General features: G+C 36.4%; 1 protein-coding gene across 1 annotated transcript in view; it reads right to left on the bottom strand.

Annotated features, from left to right (window-relative positions):
• Positions 1 to 20,176, bottom strand: part of LOC107568301 (potassium voltage-gated channel subfamily H member 8-like) — a 26,995-nt gene extending 6,819 nt beyond the window's left edge. Inside the window, exons 1-11 of the mRNA XM_016254241.1 lie at positions 20,101 to 20,176; positions 14,040 to 14,273; positions 13,140 to 13,271; positions 12,910 to 13,034; positions 8,048 to 8,312; positions 7,303 to 7,460; positions 6,820 to 7,027; positions 5,367 to 5,561; positions 4,967 to 5,166; positions 2,911 to 3,160; positions 1,478 to 1,677 (exon numbers count right to left, since the gene is read on the bottom strand). Of these exons, the coding sequence (XP_016109727.1) occupies positions 1,478 to 1,677; positions 2,911 to 3,160; positions 4,967 to 5,166; positions 5,367 to 5,561; positions 6,820 to 7,027; positions 7,303 to 7,460; positions 8,048 to 8,312; positions 12,910 to 13,034; positions 13,140 to 13,271; positions 14,040 to 14,273; positions 20,101 to 20,176 (2,043 nt within the window). The remainder of the gene's footprint in view (positions 1 to 1,477; positions 1,678 to 2,910; positions 3,161 to 4,966; positions 5,167 to 5,366; positions 5,562 to 6,819; positions 7,028 to 7,302; positions 7,461 to 8,047; positions 8,313 to 12,909; positions 13,035 to 13,139; positions 13,272 to 14,039; positions 14,274 to 20,100) is intronic.
• Between the last annotated feature and the right edge of the window lie 620 nt (positions 20,177 to 20,796).

Raw genomic sequence — 20,796 nt, 5'->3', positions numbered from 1 at the left:
TCCACTGTTGTGAAGAGGATGCCACTGAACTTGGGGGGACGCCGGGTGACTGAATCGCATAGCCGAGTCTGACAGTTCGAAGGAGCCATCGAGACGGGCTGGGCAGCAACCTTTTTTTTATTTGCACGCCAGGGCAGGATGTACCTGATGGCCTCAGTCTGCTTTGGTCAGCGGAGAACTGCTGGGCAAGTTCTCCACCGTGTCGCCGAAAAGGCCGGCCTGGGACACGGGGGCGTTCAAGAATCGTGTCTTGTCCGTCTCGCGCATGTCAGCCAGTCACAGCCAGAAATGGCGCTCCTGGACCACCATAGTGGACATCGCACGACCCAGAGACCGCGCCGCAACCTTCGTCGCTCGTAGCGCGAGATCCATCGCGGTGCGTAGTTCTTTGAGAACTTCCAGGTCATGACCACCCTCATGCAAGTCCCTCAGTGCCTTGGCCTGGTGCACTTGCAACAACGCCGAAGCATGTAAGGCTGAAGCAGCTTCTCCACAGGCTGTATGAGCACTGCCGATCAGAGCACGGTTCTCCCTGCTGGTTAGAGGCGGTATTAGGACACAACTGCATCGCAAATGACCGCTCCACCAGGGTGACCCTTGCAACCCCCTAGCTGCCCCACCATCGAGGGTGTTACAAGCACATTCTAACTATGTACTGAATATCTATGTAAAAGATATTGATTTTCTTTTAATTAGTTGTACATGTTTAAAAAAAACAACTACATGTTTTAATAAAATAAATAAATGGACATGAATTAATGTTTTGAAATGTAATTAATTATAAGAAGACATTCTATTTTAACTTTCTATTCATCAAAGAATTCAAACAAATGAATCATAGTTTTTAACAAAACTATTAAGCAGCACAACAGTTTTCAGCAGTTAAGTTTCTTGTGTAATGGTAATAGCTAAACATTCAACACTGAATGCCTGCTGAAATTTCAGCCATCACAAGTATTAATGACATTTTAAAATATATTCAAATTGAAAAGTTCTTTTAAACTAATAATAATTCACAATATTACAGTTTTTACTGTATTTTTTATCAAATAAATGCAGCTTTGGTGAGCAGAGGAGACTTATTTGAAAACATAAAAAATCTTACTGACCCCAAACCTTTGAATGTTAGTGTATATACTGAATATATATGTAAAAAAATTTTTTAATTTAAATATTTTGAAATTAATTATATGTGATTCTGTTATTGCACCAATACGTCCCAAACCAATCAGATAAAAGAACATGACATAATGATTCAGTTTAAGATTGAATTATTGATTATAAAAGAAAGGGACAGCTGAATGATACAAGAGACTAGCAAAGCATTGTAAGAAAGTCAATTGAAAAGACAATGGTTTAATGGTCATTAAAATGTGTCACAAAAATATAAAATATTTAATAGTCACAAAAATATTTAAACTCCAAAAACGGAGATTGGCCAATCAGTTCCAGATGTAATTTGCACATGGCACTTTACCTCTCTGAGGTTGTAGGTGAGGTTATGGTGTATGTCCTCATTAAAGCGGCTGCCATATTCTGGGTAGAGCTCCAGAACCTCCTGCAGCGCTCTGACGCTGATGTACTGTAGATCACAGTAGGTCAGAGCCTTTACATCTGCGTTAGCTTTAATCACCTGATCCTTCCCAGGCAGGTCAGCGCCAATCAGGTCTCCCTTACCTGTACACCAGACAAACATGTTAGTACACGCGAGTCAAGCTGTTGTTTGATTTAATTGCACTAAGATAAACAGAACACGTGCAGATCCAAGCTTATCATTTTAATTAATTATCTATCAATCTATCAGTTCCGACTGCCAGATGCTTATTTGGTTTGAGTTTCAACAGCTGCATCAACCACGACAGCTACTAACATTTAATTGTTTTAAAATACTGATTTGCCGAGATCTAGCCTGCTGGATCTAAATGGACTGAAAAAACTGCCTGCAGGAAATTGATTGGATTTTAAAAGGATAGGATAGTTCACCCAAAAATGAAAATTACCCCTTGATTTACTCACCCTCAAGTCACCTAGGTGTATATGACTTTCTTCTTTCAGACAAATACAGTCAGAGTTATATTAAAAATTGTCCTGGCTCTTCCAAGCTTTATAATGGCAGTGAATGCGGGTCGAGATTTTGAAGCCCAAAAAAAGAGCTAAGAGATTGCAGAAGCTAGAGATTATAGTTTATAAATAGTGCTGGGCAATGATTAATCACGATTAATCGCATCCAAAATAAAAGTTTTTGTTCATATAATATATGTGTGTGTACTGTGTTATATTTATTATGTATATATAAAGACACACATACAGTATATATTTTGAAAATATTTACATGTATTTACATGTATATATTTATATAATTTATGTTATATATGAAATATATTAAATATATAAACATAACATATTTTTCTTAAATATATACATGCATGTGTGTGTATTTATATATACATAATATATATACACAATACACATACACACATATATTATATAAACAAAAACTTTTATTTTGGATGCGATTAATCTTTGCCCAGCACTATTTATAAAGTTTTAAATATATGGATATTATTCTTACACAAACACATCGCTTTGCTTCAGAAGGCTTTTATTAACCCCTTGGAGCCACGTGGAGCACTTTTTATGATGGTTGGATGCACTTTTTTGGGCTTCAAAATCTCAGCCCCCATTCACTGCCATTATAAAGCTTGGAAGAGCCATGGTATTTTTTAATATAACTCTGATAGTACTCATCTGAAGGAAGAAAGTCATATACACCTAGGATAGCTTGAGGGTAAATCATGGGGTAATTTTCATTTTTGGGTAAACAAATTGGTTCACTTTGTGACTGTTTTGGTAACACCCTTAAACAGCCTCTTCTATATAGGCATTTGTTTATATGTCTATATAACATACCCAGTATGGCAAGCACCATGCCGTCCTTGAGGACCTCTAAAGACCCTGAGCAGACGAAGTGTTGAGCATGCAGGGCATCTCCATGACGAATGAGGTACTCTCCAGGTGCACAGAAGGAGGTCTTAATGTGCAAGGATAGTGAACGCAAGCACCCCCTACTGGCGGAGGAGAAGAGCGGCAGCTGCAGGATGTCTTTGTTCAGGTGCATGGCGATGTCTGCCCGCAGCTCGTCTGGGAAGTCATGTAAAAGCTAACAGACAGGAAGAAAAAAATGGACATTACCCACACTGCCATGGAGGGATGTAAAGATCATGGCTGTGTCTTAATATAAAAAAAACAAACAAAGATAACATCTAAAAGCTGTGGTTGGTGTGTAAATGTACAGTACATCTACTTTTGATGTCATTTCGAGCAAGAAATTTGCATGTAATAATTTAATATTCTCGCATCAAGTTCTCTCTGTTTAGTTGTGCGTCATCTGTCTTTCCATATGATCTCAACAAGACGCAATATCAGCAGAGTACAGTAACTGTATGAAATGGGTTCCTGTGAACCGTTTGCATAAATTAGTATCATCAGATCAGTGTAAATGAGCTAAGCCACGCTTCAGTGCTGGGGACTAACTAACTAAATGTAGCAGTACTACTTACTAAACTTCATCTTTAGTGGTGTGACTGTAGCTGATAATGTAGCTTTTACTGCAACATGCTACTTTTGCCCTAATATTGGTTTACGCACAAAGCTTTACAGCTAAAGAAATCATTAAACATTCTTCTAAATGGTCCTCTCTCATGTTTAGCACTGGAAAAGTCTGATTCATTTTTAGTCAATCAGTTCAGATGGTTCATTTAAATCAATTCGAAAGAATGATTCACAGATTCTTTTAAATGGATATTTTCTGTACATTTGTACCGAAATGCCACTGTTTACGATCTGCCAACTTGAAAATAAAAATCAGATTGTTTTTATTAGTTTTATTTAATTTATATTACTATCTTTCTAATGATTTACTTTGATCATATGAAAAGATATGGGATTATATAAAAATATATGTGATCCCTTTATATACACTACTGTTTAAAAGTTAATGGTCAGTATGATTTTTTAATGTTAACGTCTCTCATGCTCACCAAGGCTGTATTTATTTGAACAAAATACAGTAAATCCAGCAATATTGTGAAATATTATTACAATTTAAAATAAAAGTTTTCTATTTAAATATATTTTAAAATGTCATTTTAATTTACTCGTCTGTTGAAAACAGTTGTACTGCTTACTATTTTTGGTGAAACCATTTCTTCAGAATATTTTGACGAAAAGAAAGTTCAACAGAACAGCATTTATTTTAAATAAATCTATTTTAACATTATAAATGTCTTCACGTTTTATAAATGTCATTATAAAGTCTTCAAATGCATGTCCTTGCTTATAAAATGAAATTAAAAAACATTGAAGGCTTGAAACTGCCTTAAAAACAGAGTAGTGCCTACTTTTTGTTAGTGCACAATAGCTAAGGGGTTTTTAAAAGAATAGCTTTACCTTTAGTATAACTACTTTTAAATTAGTAGCTTATAACCGTTTTAAAGTAGCTTCCCCAACACTGCACCCAAGATCTTCCTGTTTCTTTTTTAATTAGATATAGGTCTTTTCATTGTGGGCAATCCAATTACCACTGCTTTAACAATGACAGTATTCTGCATTAGTGAATGTCTCAGGAAGCTATAATTAGCCCATTGAAAGTAGCTGCGACCCAGATCTGTGCTCATGAATTGTTCTCCATCTGATGATACTAGTATGTTATCAAACTCTGATGGGGACTTCTACACGCTTAGAAAAAAAACTTAATTGGGGTTCTATATATAACCCTTTATATTGCTATGCACTGAACTCCATAGAACACTTTATTCTAAAAACGCTCTATATAAAAACAAAGAACCGACCTGAGCCTCCACTCGATTAAATATTGAAGATAAAGCAAGTGAATTAAACTGTCATGGCACCGTGTAAACATTGCAGTCATATGCTCCATGTCATGGCATGGTTTGTAAGGTCTCACCTCGTTGGCGTTGATGCCATTGTTGACAGACCAAGTGGTCTGGAAGTACTCTAGCATGCGCTGCTTCAGCTGCTGGGGCAGGCGATGCACACGGATAAAGTCCTTCAGATCCTTCATGCGCGTGTGGTAGAGCGAACGGCGGGAGTACATGCGCTGGATAATGGCCGTCACGTTTCCAAACACCACTGCGTGCATCAGGGCTGTGAAAAAAAATGCGAGACAGTCTTGAATAATTGGCTGTCTGAGTCATGTCAGTGAACAATATGCTCTACATCTTAAATTAGATACCGAACGTTCTGAAATGAAACTTTTTTTAAATAAATGTTTACCAAAATGAGGCTCTCTTGACCTACAAACAAGCTAATTATACATTAGGCCTGAAACACGCTGGTGAACACACCCCCGATAAGCATGGTACAGATGGAGAAGATCTTCTCAGCGTCTGTGTTGGCACAGACGTTTCCGAACCCGACGCTAGTCAGACTGCTCAATGTGAAGTAGAGCGATGCGATGTAGGCGCTGCGCAAAGATGGGCCGCCAACTGTACCATTCGTGTAAGGAGTCTCCAGACGCTTGCCCAACTCCTGTAGCCAACCTACAGAGGACAGGAACAGTGGAAATAGATGAAAAAGCAAATAGGGGATTGAAACATCATCTTCATATTGACTTAAAAAGTTAGTGATCTAAAAGACAAGCAATCTGTTGATATACACTACCATTAGTGTTGGGGAGTAACTAACTAAGTAAGTAAGTAACTAAGTAACTTACATGTAACAATTTAATTACAAAATAAATGTAACTGTAATTTGTTACAGTTACTGAGAAAAATGTGCAATTAAATTACAGTTACTTAGGAAAATGGTAAAGATTACAAAGGGGGTTACATTTGAATATTTTCACACACATACAGATTTAATTGATTTCTTTCCCAAATTGTATTGACTATTTTAAAATATGAGACAGCAATGTTTCAGGAGTTTAGGACACATGCTTATTTGATAACTGTTTTATTTCCTATTTGGGTTTTTGCATAGGCTTTCCTTTTTTAAGATTAACTGTTTTTTTCCAAAGCATTGTTAGATGTCAGTGTTTCCTGTCATAGCTGGGCAAAGATTTGATCTCAAAAACAGTATCAAAACTATTAAACTATATCTTATGATTTTAAATCTGTATTTAACCTCAAGTAAAAAGGTGCTAACGTCTGATTTTGTGGTGGCTGTACTTTAAAATTCAATTATTTTAATCTTAATTTAAGCGATGAAGGATTCTGAAAGTCTGACAGTAATCAGTGTTGAGTACTACTGTAAGGTTAACTCTGCCTGCTTTAAATGTTTGAAAATGATTAACAGTTGGAAACATTCATTAGAAATGTAGAAAAGTAATCAAAAAGTAATCAAATGTAATCAGTTACATTACTTTATTAAAGTAATTGGAATAGTTACACTACTTGTTACATTTTAAATATAGGGTACTTGTAATCCGTAACCTATTGCGTTTCCAAAGTAACCTTCCCAACACTGACCACCATCCAAAAGTTTCTTGAGCATCAAATCAGCATATTAGAATGATTTCTGAAGGATCATATGACACTAAAGACTGGAGTAATGATGCTGAAAAAGGAATAAATTACATTTTAGAATATATTCAAATAGAAAACAGTTGTTTTAAACTGTCATAATATTTTACAATATTACTGCTTTAATGTATTTTTGATCAAATAAACACAGTCTTAAAGAACATTAAGACTCTTTTTTAATAAGAAAGAAAAAAAGATCTTACTGAGCCCTGAACTTTTGAATGGCAGTGAATTTAACTGGCATCTTAATACACAGAGAAACCATCCAGCCCCTTACCAATGTCCCAGGTCAGGGGGTCATTGCTGGCGAGCTCTTTGCGTCCAATGACGTACCAAACACAGGCCAACCAGTGTGCCAGCAGGGCAAATACAGACATCAGCAGTGTCAGGACCACAGCACTGTACTGAGAATAACCATCCAGCTTCTGCAGCAAGCGCAGCAGACGCAGCAAACGCACGGTCTTCAACAAGTGCACGAGGGAAGTCTATCAAATAAATTACACATTTAGTGCAGCCTTACACTATGAAAATGATGATAAATATTGAAACATCAATAAACAGAAGGGAATTCATCAACTCTCAGTCAAAGGTTTAAATTTGTATGTATAACTTTGGTTTACCCTGCATGAAACCACTACTGTAATATACAATAAGTATGATTAATAAATAAGATGAGTCACAATAGCAATGTCAAAATGACATAACACAGCATAGAACAACCATATTTTATAGTATTTAAAGGTTTAATATGCATTCTCACCACTGAGATGTTGAATAAATAGAGCAGGTCAAAGGGCAGAGCAGCGATGAGGTCCAGGACAAACCAGGTAGTACAGTAGTGTAAACAGATCGAGCGAGCATCATAAACCACCTGACCCGCAGGCCCAACATAGGTGGTTCGGAAATTCAGAATGATATCTAGGGAAACAAATTAACAAAAAAGCAAGCGGATTTAGAAATATAATTTGTTTACAGCATTCAAAAATAGAATAATATTTCTCACCAGAGCCCTCAAACAGTGCCCTTTCAATCAAACATAAATACTGACTGTGAAAGCATGAATATTAAAAACATGCTAATTGGAGTGATGAAGCCTGGTACATGCTGGACTGAATAAATATTCATGAATCCTGTTCTGTGCAGATCCTAATTCGATGGTACATTTAGTCCAATCAACCAATTATTTTACCACATCTGTGTACATGAGGTTTATTAAATTACCACTTGCTTCAGGTCACAGTGGGGCTTCCGTATTATTATTATTATTATTTTTCTAATAAAAAGATATTTTGTTGTATGCTGTTGTGTAAAAACCAGATTATATCGGGAGAGTGGATTTGAAAAATGAGGGTGTGATTGTCACTTTGTTAACATGTTTAAGGTGAAAGCAGCTCTGAGCTCTGCAGATGTCGGAAGTTAACACTGTTTAAAAATGGTGGTGGAAGAGGTGGAAATGAAGCACAAAAAAGGAGACATAGGACACAATTTTCTACAAAACCACACACCGAGGATGAAGAGCATCTCCACAGCTATGTCGCTGACAATGGTGGTTCTGGAGGTGCAGGAGTCACAGTCCGGGTTGTCAGGTTCGCTGTCGTCAGGGGCGGAGAAGCAGACGTTGTATGGGACAGTGACAGCCACGTAAAATGTCGCAAGGAGGATCAACCAGTCCCACAATGCTTTGCACACGCTGTAATGAAGTAAAATGAAGCGGGATTTCTGCACCGATGCCACCTTGTATTCCGGGAGAGTTGGCTGTGAAAAAACATGCTGTGAAAAACATGAAAAGAAAAGTCTTTTTTATTTCTGTTTCAAACATGCGTTTGAATTATAAACCTTACACACTACGAGTAGTTCGAAACTAGGATATAATCATTTTTACTAAGAGCCTCTTAAGCGGAAGCATTTCTTTTTTTATGCGCTGGCAAATTATTTCTCAGCAGTTGGTGATTCGAGTGTTGTTATAAATCATGAAAGCCGCATTCAATTTCTTCTCAGTAATTCAGCCTTATAGCCTGTAGTATTCTAACTTTAATCACGGCTGATCCAAATATATTTTTCACTACGTCTTTTGTATGGATGTGGGCCACACTGTGCCCATGTTATTGGAGTTTTTAAATTAACTGGTGACCCAGCATGCCCAAATGTGCAATGTGCACATGCTGTCACCTCATTAAAAAGAAAAAGAATAGTAGCCTAATAGAAATTGTTTCTCGCTACATTAAGCATGAACCAGTAACCTTTAAAAACATTTGGTTATGACGGACAGAAGTGGTGTACCTTGCTACTACAGATTGACCTTCTGCTAAAGTTTTGAACTGGTGAAGTTTCCAACAGGCAAAACCATCGTTTTTTCATGACTAAAAATGAAGATATTCACAGAAGGGCTAAAAAGTCTCCAAAACAAATCTCACAGAATCCCATCTTCATGGAAATGATGCATATTTCTCATAAAAAAAAAAGTAATTGGTGCCTTAAAAAAACATGGTGATATCAAACACCGCTTGCCAGTTCATAGAAGGATGTGCTTGATTTTTCATGTCTGTGAGTGCAAAAAAGCTAAATGTGGATTCAGTCATTTGCCCAGAAATGACTGGAAAGGCATTTGCAACAAATCAGAAGGTTTACTGTAGTTAACTTTTGCTATGCTTCCTGAATGCAGCTGAAATACATGTTCATTGAGTCTCAACACCTGCAGTATTCAGAAAGAATATTTGAACAGCTTGAGACATTCAGAAAAGGTGCAGGTAACATCTAATGACACACAGCAGGAACATTTAAAGGGGTCATATGATGCGATTTCAATTTTTCCTTTCTCTTTGGAGTGTTACAAGCTCTTGGTGCATAAAGAAGATCTGTAAAGTTGCAAAGAATAAAGTCTCAAATCCAAAGAGATATTCTTTATAAAAGTTAAGAGTCAGCCACACCTACCTAAAACGGCTCGTTCTAACACGCCCCCACATATCTACATCACTATGTGGGAAGATTTGCATAACGCCGCCCAAATGTTCACGCAAAGAAAGAAGGCGTAACTTTTATTCTCGCTGTAGTATTGTTGCCGCCGCCGCCATGTCGTGAAGGCACTGTGTGATTCATTGTGAAAGCGAAACTACTTTGTTTGGCCTTCCAAAAGAGGACACGACTAGAAATCAGTCGTTAAGTTGTATTTACAACACTGTTTCAGGACACTTCAACCCAAATATTCAGATGTGTGCAGCACATTTTATGGAGGACTGTTTACTGATCCTGGGAGAGTATCAGACTACAACGCCGGCTGTTCTGACTCAAAGACTGTAAGTACGTTTTTTTATATTTAAAGAGTTTTTATATTTTATATATTTAAAGCAAGTTTTTTTGGGCAGTGTAGAGTAGGGCTTGTTGTTTGTCATTTCTCCGATCACGAATGCAGACATGGTTTTATGTTTAGGCGGTGCGATGCAACGCGTAAAAAAACAGTACAAGTCATTATAATCCATAATTATGTCCCCACTGGATGCAACGAATGCCTCGTTTATAATGGGTTTTCATGTTTTTGAATCATTGCTCCGGCCTGACAGGGCATCATCACAATATGGTAAGGGGCGTAACATTTCCGTCACACGCTTGAGGTATTCGGCCAATCACAACGCACTGGATAGCTGGCCAATCACAGCACACCTCGCTTTTTCAGACCGATGAGCTTTGTAAAAATCGACGCGTTTCAGAAAGGCGGGGCATAGAGAAGAAACAATAATGTACAGTATGTGGAAAATAATGTGTTTTTTTTACCTTAAACCGCATAAACACATTTCATTACACCAAATACACAAAATGATGTTATTTTTAGCAGCATCATATGACCCCTTTAACATTTGCTGTGAAATGCCAGAGCAACTCTTAATGCTAATTGTACCTCACCACAAGACAGAATGTCCTCAGTTCCAGGACTCTGACTCAAAAGCTCTCGATTCAGATTCATTTGAGTATATTTCACTTATATTCCTCTGCTAAAGCTATAAGTTAGTGGGGTAAGATGAGCCATTTTTTACTTTTGTGGTCCTCAAGATAAGGTAAAATAAGTAGAAGTACAATGAAGTATCTAAAGTAAATTCAGGATGTTTCCTATCATTTTAAATGATCAAAATGTATCTATGACAAATGGTTCTTAAAATACATCCGGGTGTAAAATCTGACTGAATCTGATTCAAACCTACGTGAACATTTTTTAATAATTTACCTCTTTTACAGACTAATTTAATAATCAAATTTCCTTTTACATTTCTTTTCTTAAAGCTGGCTTAACATAAAACCAACCAAACAAAGTTTAAATTACAATATTTAATTGCTTGCAAACAAACTGCAAATAATATGTATATATTGTGATAAACTAAACCAGTTGCATAATGTCACATTAAAGATTTAGAGATTTAACTTCACTGCCTTATGGTGAGGTAAGTTAAAATGCTTGCTCAATTTACCCCACAGCATTTGGCTGACTTTGTCACATATCTGCCATTTTAGGAAAAAACAAATATATAAAAATAGCTATATTTTGACAATCCAAAAACTGTTTTTAATGGGTGCCTTCCACTCCTCCCGTATGTTTCTCCTTTTCATAATCTGGCAGAAATTATGGGTGGTTCCAAAATACATGGTCACATGACAGTAAAACTGTACAGTTTCCAAGATACAGGTGGGGGGTCAACTTACCCCATTCTCCCCTATACATGGCAGCATTTCATATTGATTCAAATCACATTTTTGAATTATTCAAAAAAAGAATCGACTTGCTTTGGGAAAGGGCTACACTGGTCGTGCTGTATGTTTTTTTTTGCTTGCAATTCACAAGGACATCTCAAATAAAAGACCTTTTGTGCTATTATTCTTTTTATTTTGTCACATTCAGTACAGACTGCAAACTCACAGAAAGAACCTTATAACTTATTACTATGAAGGTGAGTGAGTGAGCAGAACAAGTACAGCAGAATACATTTACACAGCGACTAAAATAGGCATAGAGTACAAGAGCAATCTTTGGAGTTTAACAATTGTTCATTCAAAGATGGTATATATTTTTTACCATGAATTCATATTGTTACATGAGATTCTGATTTCAGATCTTTCTGTCTATAAAATGTTGTCATTTGAGACTTTATGTCCTATAGGAAGCCCTATAGCTAACATCCATTTACAGTCCAAACCTTTCTTGCCTACTGGAAAGACATATTTTCAAGACATATTTTGAATTGTTTTCATTCTGACTAAGGTCTAATTCTAGCTTCTTATTCTTCCATGGATATATTTGAATTTTTGTAGCTTTTATGCAAATGTGAGTCATCTCTTCATCACTGAAAGTTCAATAGATGCACTCTCAGAAATAAAGATACAACAGCTGTCACTTTTCAAAAGGTACACTTTTGTACCTATTAGGTCCTAATAAGTACCAATATGTACCTTTAAGGTACCAAAATGGACCATTTAGGTACAAATATGTACCTTTTGAAAAGGTACCGCCCTAGTGACAGCTGTTGTACCTTTATTTCTGAGAGTGTGGGATTTCTTATGTAAAGCCAGTTGTTTACATATAACTTATTAAAAGGCATTTACATCACAATGTAGGTGTTCAGTGAGTTGTAAGGATTTTGTGAACGGTATGTTCTTTTCCAAGCACGAGGACTGATTGTCCTGAACAAAAGGGCTGTTGTTTATGAAAGTAAGAATCATCAGCTGGGCGTAAATATTGAATATTCTGCTCAACAGAATTCCAGACATTAAATGAGTCTGACCTTTCCATTTTAACAGCTACAGTAGACTTCTCTTTCATCTTGATAGCTGGAAGCACGAGGACATTTACTCTTTAAAAGTGTCAACCGATTGTAAGGTCAGTCATAACAGAACATAATGCCAGAGAACAAGAATCTCATCTTTACATGCTGCACTGATAAAATGTATTTTCTTTATCACTATTTTAATTCCATGAAAAAATATACTTAAAACAAGATTAATCTAATTGAGAAGCAAAATTGTGGAAGATGAAGCGCTTTTATTTCACAGAAAATATTTCTTAAAGTTTTTGAGGTTTTTTTGTGTACGTTTGTAATCATATAATGAACAACATTTTGGAAGGTTTATGATTAAAAGTTGGAAAAACTATCGATGACAGGGTAATTTTACACATTCTCTAAAGTTTTTTTTCTACAATTGTGCTAATCAAGCATATTTGATAGGCTGTACTCAGTAATTATTCATTAGTTTATTAACTGGATACCACATTACTTGTAAGTGCAACATACTCAGTCGCTATATCAGAATATTGATTCTGATTTACTACACTAAATCCTCCACAAAAAGGTGAGTGAGAATGATTTTGGTTTTCATATCTACTTACATTTGGCAGCTTCCTTTTGCTCCTGTTGGTGAACTGACAGGTCAGGTGGTACAGGACGCTGCGTCCACGCTCACGAGCTTGACTGAGATGAGTTCTACCGGACTTCCTGTTGTGAGTACCATCCTCTGACAAACACACAACAAGTATATAAAGTGTCAAAAATAAAGATGCCAAAATGATAAAAGAACAACTATTATTTGGATCAAACAGGCTCACTGCCAGTCAGTTACCTTCTGTGCTGGAGCTGGGATGTGATTTGCCATACAAGTCAGTGATGTTTTTGAAGGATAAGAGAAAAAGAACCACTTCTCCTTTCTCATTTTTAATAGGGACAATGTCCAGCAGACACCAGAATGCGGTACCTGGAGTCACAGAAGGCAAACTATGAAAGCTCCAGATACAGTATGTGAAGTACAAATATACACTACTGGTCTGAAGTCTGGAATAATTAAGATTTTTTTTTAATGTTTTGAAAAGTCGTCTCTCACCAAGGCTGCATTTATTTAATCCAAAATAGAGTAAAAACAGTAACATTGTAAAATGTTATTACAATTTAAAAGAACAGTTTTCTATTGTAATATATTTTCAAATGTAATTTATTCTTTTTTTCTGTGTTACATTATCCTTCAGAAATCATTCTAATATGCTGACTTAGAAACAGTTATTATTATTATCAATGCTGACAACAATGTTGGAAACTGTGATAGACTTTCATTCAGAAACAAAAAACGAATTACAATTACATTAATCAAAAAATGACAGTAAAGACATTTATAATGTTACAAAAGATTTATATTTTAAATAAATTCTGTTCTTTGGAACTTTCTATTCATAAAATGGTTTTCACAAAAATATTAAGCAACTGTTTTCAACATTGTTAATTATAACAAATGTTTCTTGAGCAGCAAATCAACATATTACACTGATTCCTGAAGGATCAAGTGGCCTTGAAGACTCAGCTTTGCATCACAATTACATAAACAAAAAGTTATTTTAAATTGTAATATTACTATTTTACCATATTTTTTTACGGTAAACATAAGAGGCTACTTTTAAAAACATAATTATTCCAAACTATTATATTTATCATTTTATGAAGTTCTGCAAAAGATGCAATGAATGTTCTTTACCGTTCTTCCTGTAATAGCGGACCTCCGTCTGGAACTCTCGCTGTCCTTCCAGGGTTTTCTCCACCTGCTGAGTGACTCTCTCGCTTGTTTCCTGTCCGTGCAGGAACTGACATGTGCATGTCTTCTTCATTACCTCTGTACGTGCAAACCCAGTGAGCTCACAGAACCCATCCGAACAGTACACGATGGGGTAACCGCGACTCCCCTGAGCATTTCCCAGCAGGAAGTTACTGTCTGTACCAAAGGAAAGAATTGGAAAACGGTGAGATGTAAAAAAAGTCACCCACTTTGCAAAATAAATTCAGGATGTTCACCATTATCATATAAAGAACACTGTATGCCATATACCGCAGTACTCTACAGCATGATTTCACCATCCAGCAAGGTTCTTCTACAATTACCCCATCGACTTCGGTCAGAAATCTTGGTCTCTCTCATTCTCGCCTGCTCATTAGCAAGCTAATTATAGATTCCCTGTGTTATTCCGAATTCTTTAGATCACTGGTAGAAAACTAAAAGATGTGTGTACTGTTTCCATGGCAACTCTGCTATTCATTTCACCTAAGTTTTGCAGGGGTGGAGATTACATAAGAATGGATTGACTGTGGGTGCCTGTGTATGAATAAAAAGAAGTATTATGGTGGCCTCAGTTCTGGATCCTAAACAGACTTAGCTAAATATTTTGGTCCCCAAACTGGGCAGCACTCTTTCCCTAATGCTACTGAATATGTAAACAAACTATTATAAAAGACAAGTGGAAATAACATATGCATCAAAACTCTGTTTATTTGTGTAATTGATCTCCATTAATGAACAAACACACACAAAATCATTTTTTTCCACTCAGTTGGTCATTCAGATGAGCTTTGATAAATAATCTTAATGGAAAACCATTAGTAAACATTGTTAACAACATGTAATTGATCCATATCATGTTACACTTTACACATCTACACAAAGCGTTCCATCCATCCATGCGTTCAATTGTTCCTTGCTTGTGTAAGAATCAATAGACAGCACTGATGCAGAGAAACTATAAATGAAGCTTAAGTTAGATGCATGACCACACCATCAACCTCAGCACACAGAACAAGCCTAGTGTGAGTGCTGCATCTGCGCCACTGACATAATGAACAAATAAATGAACCAGAGCATGAGAATATGAAGCGATCGAGGTTCCTAAATGAGCAAATAAACTATTCGGGGGATCGGATGTCATACACTTACTGAACTGATATGCGTACATATGAGAAAGGCACTTGATATCTGATAGGGTTTTGCTTCATCTGTTGCTAATATTATTTCATACAATGATATTATTGATAAAAAATTATTCTGCTACAGTTGACATACAAGATTGTACTTGAGATTGCCAATTTGTCTGCCCGTTTTTAATGTTTATCACTATCACAGGCTGGAATCTGTCCGTGGTATCAGATAAGCTAGAAAGAATGCTGCGTGTTTTACTATTCTAGATGCAAAAACAAAAATATGCTTAATATCAACCTGTAGAGCTAGACTAAGCCCAAAAAAGGCCAAAATCAGACATGAAGCCAGCATTATAAAGAACATTGCGCTCTTAAATTCTACACAGAAACATTTTAGGCATCAGCTTGTGCACAACACTACAAAATAGGCCTAGTTCAGAATTTATTGATATAATAATTAGTTATACAGAACTAGGTGGGATAGTAAAATGTGTAAATTACACACATAACACACATACACACACACACACACACACACGCAGGTTTGTTTTTGTGAAAAGTGGGGACATCCCATAGGCGTAATGGTTTTTATACTGTACAGACCGTATATTCTATTGCCCTACACCAACCCCACCCATTAACCTACCCTTACAGGAGACTTTGTGCTATTTCAGATTTTCAATACACTCCATTCTGTGTGATTTATTCAGAATTGGCCACAGAAAGATTACTGCAGGTGCATGTAAAATGAAATTCATTAACCCAACAAATGAACTTGTTACTGTATTCACAAGTTATTTTATAGAGAGACTAAAAGTGGTGTTCAAACCGTGTGTGTGTGTTTCTTCACACATGCAGTCTTTTCCCTATCAATCCATTCAAATACACACTGTTAATGCCGCAGAAGCCAACGGTTTGACAGATTCAGCTTTCCAAGATGGTGAGATGATACTGTGCAACTGACAGCTATGAAAACTATCATTATGTGCTGTGGTATTAAGGCAAGATGTTCTTGGTATCTGGTTGCTATGGAAATATATATTTAAAAAAAAAAAAAAAAAAAACATGTCAGTGTGCTTATTTCTGTCACTGAGGTTACCAGGAAACTGTGTCTACAGTTTATTTTTAATAGAAACTGTGAAAACCGGTTCATATCTATGGGAAAATATACACCCGCACATAAAGAAATGGGTTTTTCAAAATACCTGCTGTGACATTTTCACTCTTATGCTCGTTCTTCCAAAATAACTAACAGTACTGTACACAAAAATACTTGGCAAATAGCAGGATGAGAAACTGAGAATATATGACGCTAGGCTTAAATTGCCAAGAGGAGGCTGCTCATAACTGCAAATAAAATACACACAGATGCTAAAACTATAGGTAATAGCCAGGATGCTCCTGAACATGCACCTCAAAAAAGTCTCAAGGCTATGAAAAAAACATGACATGACAGTAAGACTTTCTTGTTTAATGGAAAGAAATTAGTACTTTTACTCAGCAAGGACGCACACAATTTATCAAAAGTGGCAGTAAAGACATATATATGTTATAAATGGTTTCCATTTTAAATAGATGCTGTTCTTTTTAACTTCCTATCACAGTGTCCACACAAATATTAAGCAGTACAACTGTTTTCAACATTGATGATAATAATAATAAATGTTTCTGGAGCAGCAAATCATAATATCTAATATATATATCATTTTTGGTGAGAGTAAGAGACATCTTTCAAAAACATAAAAAACTTACCAACCCCCAACATTATATATTTTTAAACAAATCATTATGTGCATCACTTTTGCCTTCATGCATACTAGTGTGATTCAAACATGCTCAAGGTTTTGTAGAACATCAAATTGGATTTTTTGCCAACATGCAAACCAACCATTTGCAAACTTCCACACTTGATATTTTAAAGTCTTTAAAGGATTTTAAGGCCTTAACTCAAGTGTCACTTCACAGTATTCAGGTCGAATTGAAAGGCTTAAAACATTTATTTCGGCAAAACCAAAACATTCGGGCTACTTTATGATATAGACAGTTATGCATGATCAAAACAATAGTTTTAATGAAGTATAGGCTAAAAAAACAGGACATGGATCCTTTAAGGCCTTGTCAAGCACCTCTCTGTTCTAACAATCCTCTTCAGATCTTTAGTCTGCTGCAGCTAATTAAAAGTGATTTAAGCGATTATGAAGGAGAAGGGAAAAAACAAGAGAGAGAGAGAGAAGGGTGGTGATACCGAGGCATACAAATACTCAACGTCTCTCACTCACACATGTACATTACTGACTCTGAATTTAGACAGACAGTCGTGTTGCTTAGGACGGGTGTGACACGATAGCAGGAGGTTGTTCTGAAAAGTGAGAGAGCAAATGATCAGCGTGACATTTCATAGTGTGAAAATCTGTCCCCAGGAACGGCAGTGGGAATGATTCATATGATTTATATGATTGGCTGTACAGTGAGTTAAGGACATTGCTTTTGTTAAGAGCATCACACAGAGACATATTCCCCTACGTTCCAAAGAAAAAGCAGTTGCTAAGGAGGAGAGGACGAGAGAAAGCAAAAGCCTTATTTTTAGATAATATGGCTATCACTATTTCTGCTTGTTGAGTGGATGCTGTCATTGGTTTGTAATTGTTCTTATTTTAATAGCCTCATCACACAGGAGTGCTGAGAAGGTGAAAGACTACTGATGGCAAAATCTCCTGAGAGCTCATTAAGAGACTCCTTACAGTCTAAATAGGAAGACTGACACCAGATGCTTCAACATATCTGATATTCAGGCTGGGTGAAGATGGTGCGAGTTGTTATTAGACCAGAACAAGATTCTTAGTGACTGTCTGTTTGAAACGTACAAATGTACCTAGAATCTGTATGACCATAGAGTGAAAAGTCTAGTTAAGGTCCTTTCAGTCCAAACTTGACGTGAAAAAGCAAAACAAGTCACCGATTAATGGTGTATTCACACCAATAGTGAAACGTATATGTGGTGGGCTGAATGAACCTCAAATTTGCCACACACGCAGCAGATAATAAACACAGAATGCAGCTGAAGCAAGTTTAACATTTCAAAGTGAATCCAGTTTGAATTAATTTAGTTGTTTGTAGTGTGAACAGAAAAATAACTATATGAAAACCCAATCTTACAAACCTGGTTCAAACCACATTTACATGTGGTTTAAAATCTGATGCTGAATTTTCTTTGCATTGTTGTATTATTTGTATTTGCATTATTTGCATCACAAAATTCTATCCATAGCAGTGTTCAAATTCACATGCGCTGAACAAACACATCTGATTTCATCCCTTCGCACACTCTCAGTACCTTGTCAAAACGCACTAATATATACTTTAGGTACTAATATGTACCTTTTACGGGTAAATAAGGTAGGTGTAAACTTTTGAAAGGGTACTGCCTCAGTTAAAGCTTTAGTACTTTTTTTCTGAGAGTACATAAAGATTTCATTTGAAAAATGAATCAGATTTGGGTGCAGTGAACAAAGCGTTGAGTAAACCTTAGATGACTGGATGAGATGAACAAACTCCATGACTTACACCATATCCTGTATTGACGGATCAGACTATAACACACTAACACCACTGTGTCTGTCAGTTCAGAGCAGATATGGTAAATTCAACACTTTAGCACACACTATCTCACATTCAAGGTTTAGTCATGCCCACCTTCATGGCTTTGGTGTGCTTTGAGTTCTCTCGACAGACATGATGGCAGGTAGAGAGGGAGTGAGGACCACTTACATAAAATTATCCCATCATCAATTGCCCTCCATCATTTGTTCGCTCGTATTTGCACAGAATCGTAGAGCATAACTCCCACACTACTGAACACTGAGCGCCGTTCTTGCAATGAATAACACTTCAGGGTTTTTTCAAGTAGTTCTGTACACACACAAACACTCAAATACAACTGTTCATTCTAGATTTATCAATACAGCAAAAAAGCACGACTACAGAACATTACCAAGTACAATTTCTCAAGATGATACAACACATCCCTCATCTGACCTACTGACACTAAAATAAGACATTCAGCCTTCAAGGATGGCAACATTTCTGCATGAATCTGCCTGCTGAATTCACATATATTAAGTAAACGCTTACACTCATACTGCACTTCTTATGATATATCCATACTTTTTGTAATCACAGCCTAATGAGACGCTCTTATTTGCCTAAAATGTTCACTTAATTTGTCACAAAACAAAGGACTCCCACAGAGAGTCTCTGAACAAAGGTACAAGCAATAAACATAAAAAACAGCATAATGGTGGAAGGATGAAGATCTTATATTGCAGCAAATAAAATCAGCCCAAGAGAGATTTTCTGTATTTGTCATTCAAGTATTCTGATTTTAATCTTTACGCATGAGGATTTTTTTTATTTTACAATTGAGTTAACAATCTAATTATTTAAAATATTTATATTTGAAATGTATACATATTGCTTCAAAAAATGTCAAAAAGTCTTGTTTAAAATGTAGTCTAGCCTTTGAAGACTTTTAAGTTAACAATTCTTAACTAGTTATTGAGAACTTGAAACAGTATTGTTATTGTTAACTAAAACAAAAATGTTTTATTTAAAAAAAAAGTAGTAACATAATTATTATTATAAAATAAATGAAAGATAGACATTTTTAAGAAACATTTTATAAAAATGATAAAAGCACAAATGAAATGAAACTGACAAAACAAAAGCTAATTCAATATATTAGTAAATCCTATAATAACTTGAAACTCTTTTCACATTTTATGTATGAGGTCAGAAGCTGCATTAGAAAGAGTTTCAGTGTCTCCGAGGATGAAAGCTCTGACAGAATTACTCACGTGTGCCATCAAAGCGCTTGGCGATGGTGTCAAGAAAGGTGTTCTGAGGGGCCAGGAGCCCTTTCATCACTGGCATGATGACTAATCCTCAGAGCTCCATCACATACAGAACAGAGAGCGAGAGAAAGTAGAGAGGTGAGGTGATTCTGTCTGAAGTTCAAACTGTTGGAGGCTGCCTTATACAAGGTGCTAATGGCTGCTTGTTAAGGACTGTATCAGTTCAGTTGAAAGCCTTCTGCAGCAGTTTCACTCCAATCTTCAGTGTCTCTGCTTTAAAGAGCATGTGGTGCAGTAATCAGACGCTACGCTAAGCTCAGGAAACTGTAGTTTGGTAGGATGCATTCTTGTCGCCCAGCAGTCTATGTCTGGATGGTTAAGTTTGTCTAATTTGTGCTGATATTGCGCTTACTTTCTACAGCCCATCAGTTTGGTACATCTGCTCTGCTCTCTCTCTTGAAACAGCGGGATTTTCTGTCTTCTTCTCTCAAAAGCCGCTCAGTATACAAGGCTTCATCTCTTTCCTTTGTTGCTTGTGTTGTGTCTCTTCAATGTCCCCCTCAGTCTCCACACAGCTTGTCCACAAGTCTCTTTGAATTCCTGTTCTCTGTTGGGTTTTTTAGGTTGTCCAAATAGGAGGTCAGATGATTCTTTGCATCCTTTCCTTCCTTTTCATCTGTTGTGTCCTATCTGAGGCAG

This window comes from Sinocyclocheilus grahami, unplaced genomic scaffold, assembly GCF_001515645.1.
Source record: "Sinocyclocheilus grahami isolate Dianchi unplaced genomic scaffold, SAMN03320097.WGS_v1.1 scaffold27.1, whole genome shotgun sequence".
Taxonomy (NCBI): domain Eukaryota; kingdom Metazoa; phylum Chordata; class Actinopteri; order Cypriniformes; family Cyprinidae; genus Sinocyclocheilus; species Sinocyclocheilus grahami.
The sequence above is the reverse complement of the archived record's forward strand: the minus strand, read 5'-3'. Positions and strand labels throughout refer to the sequence as shown.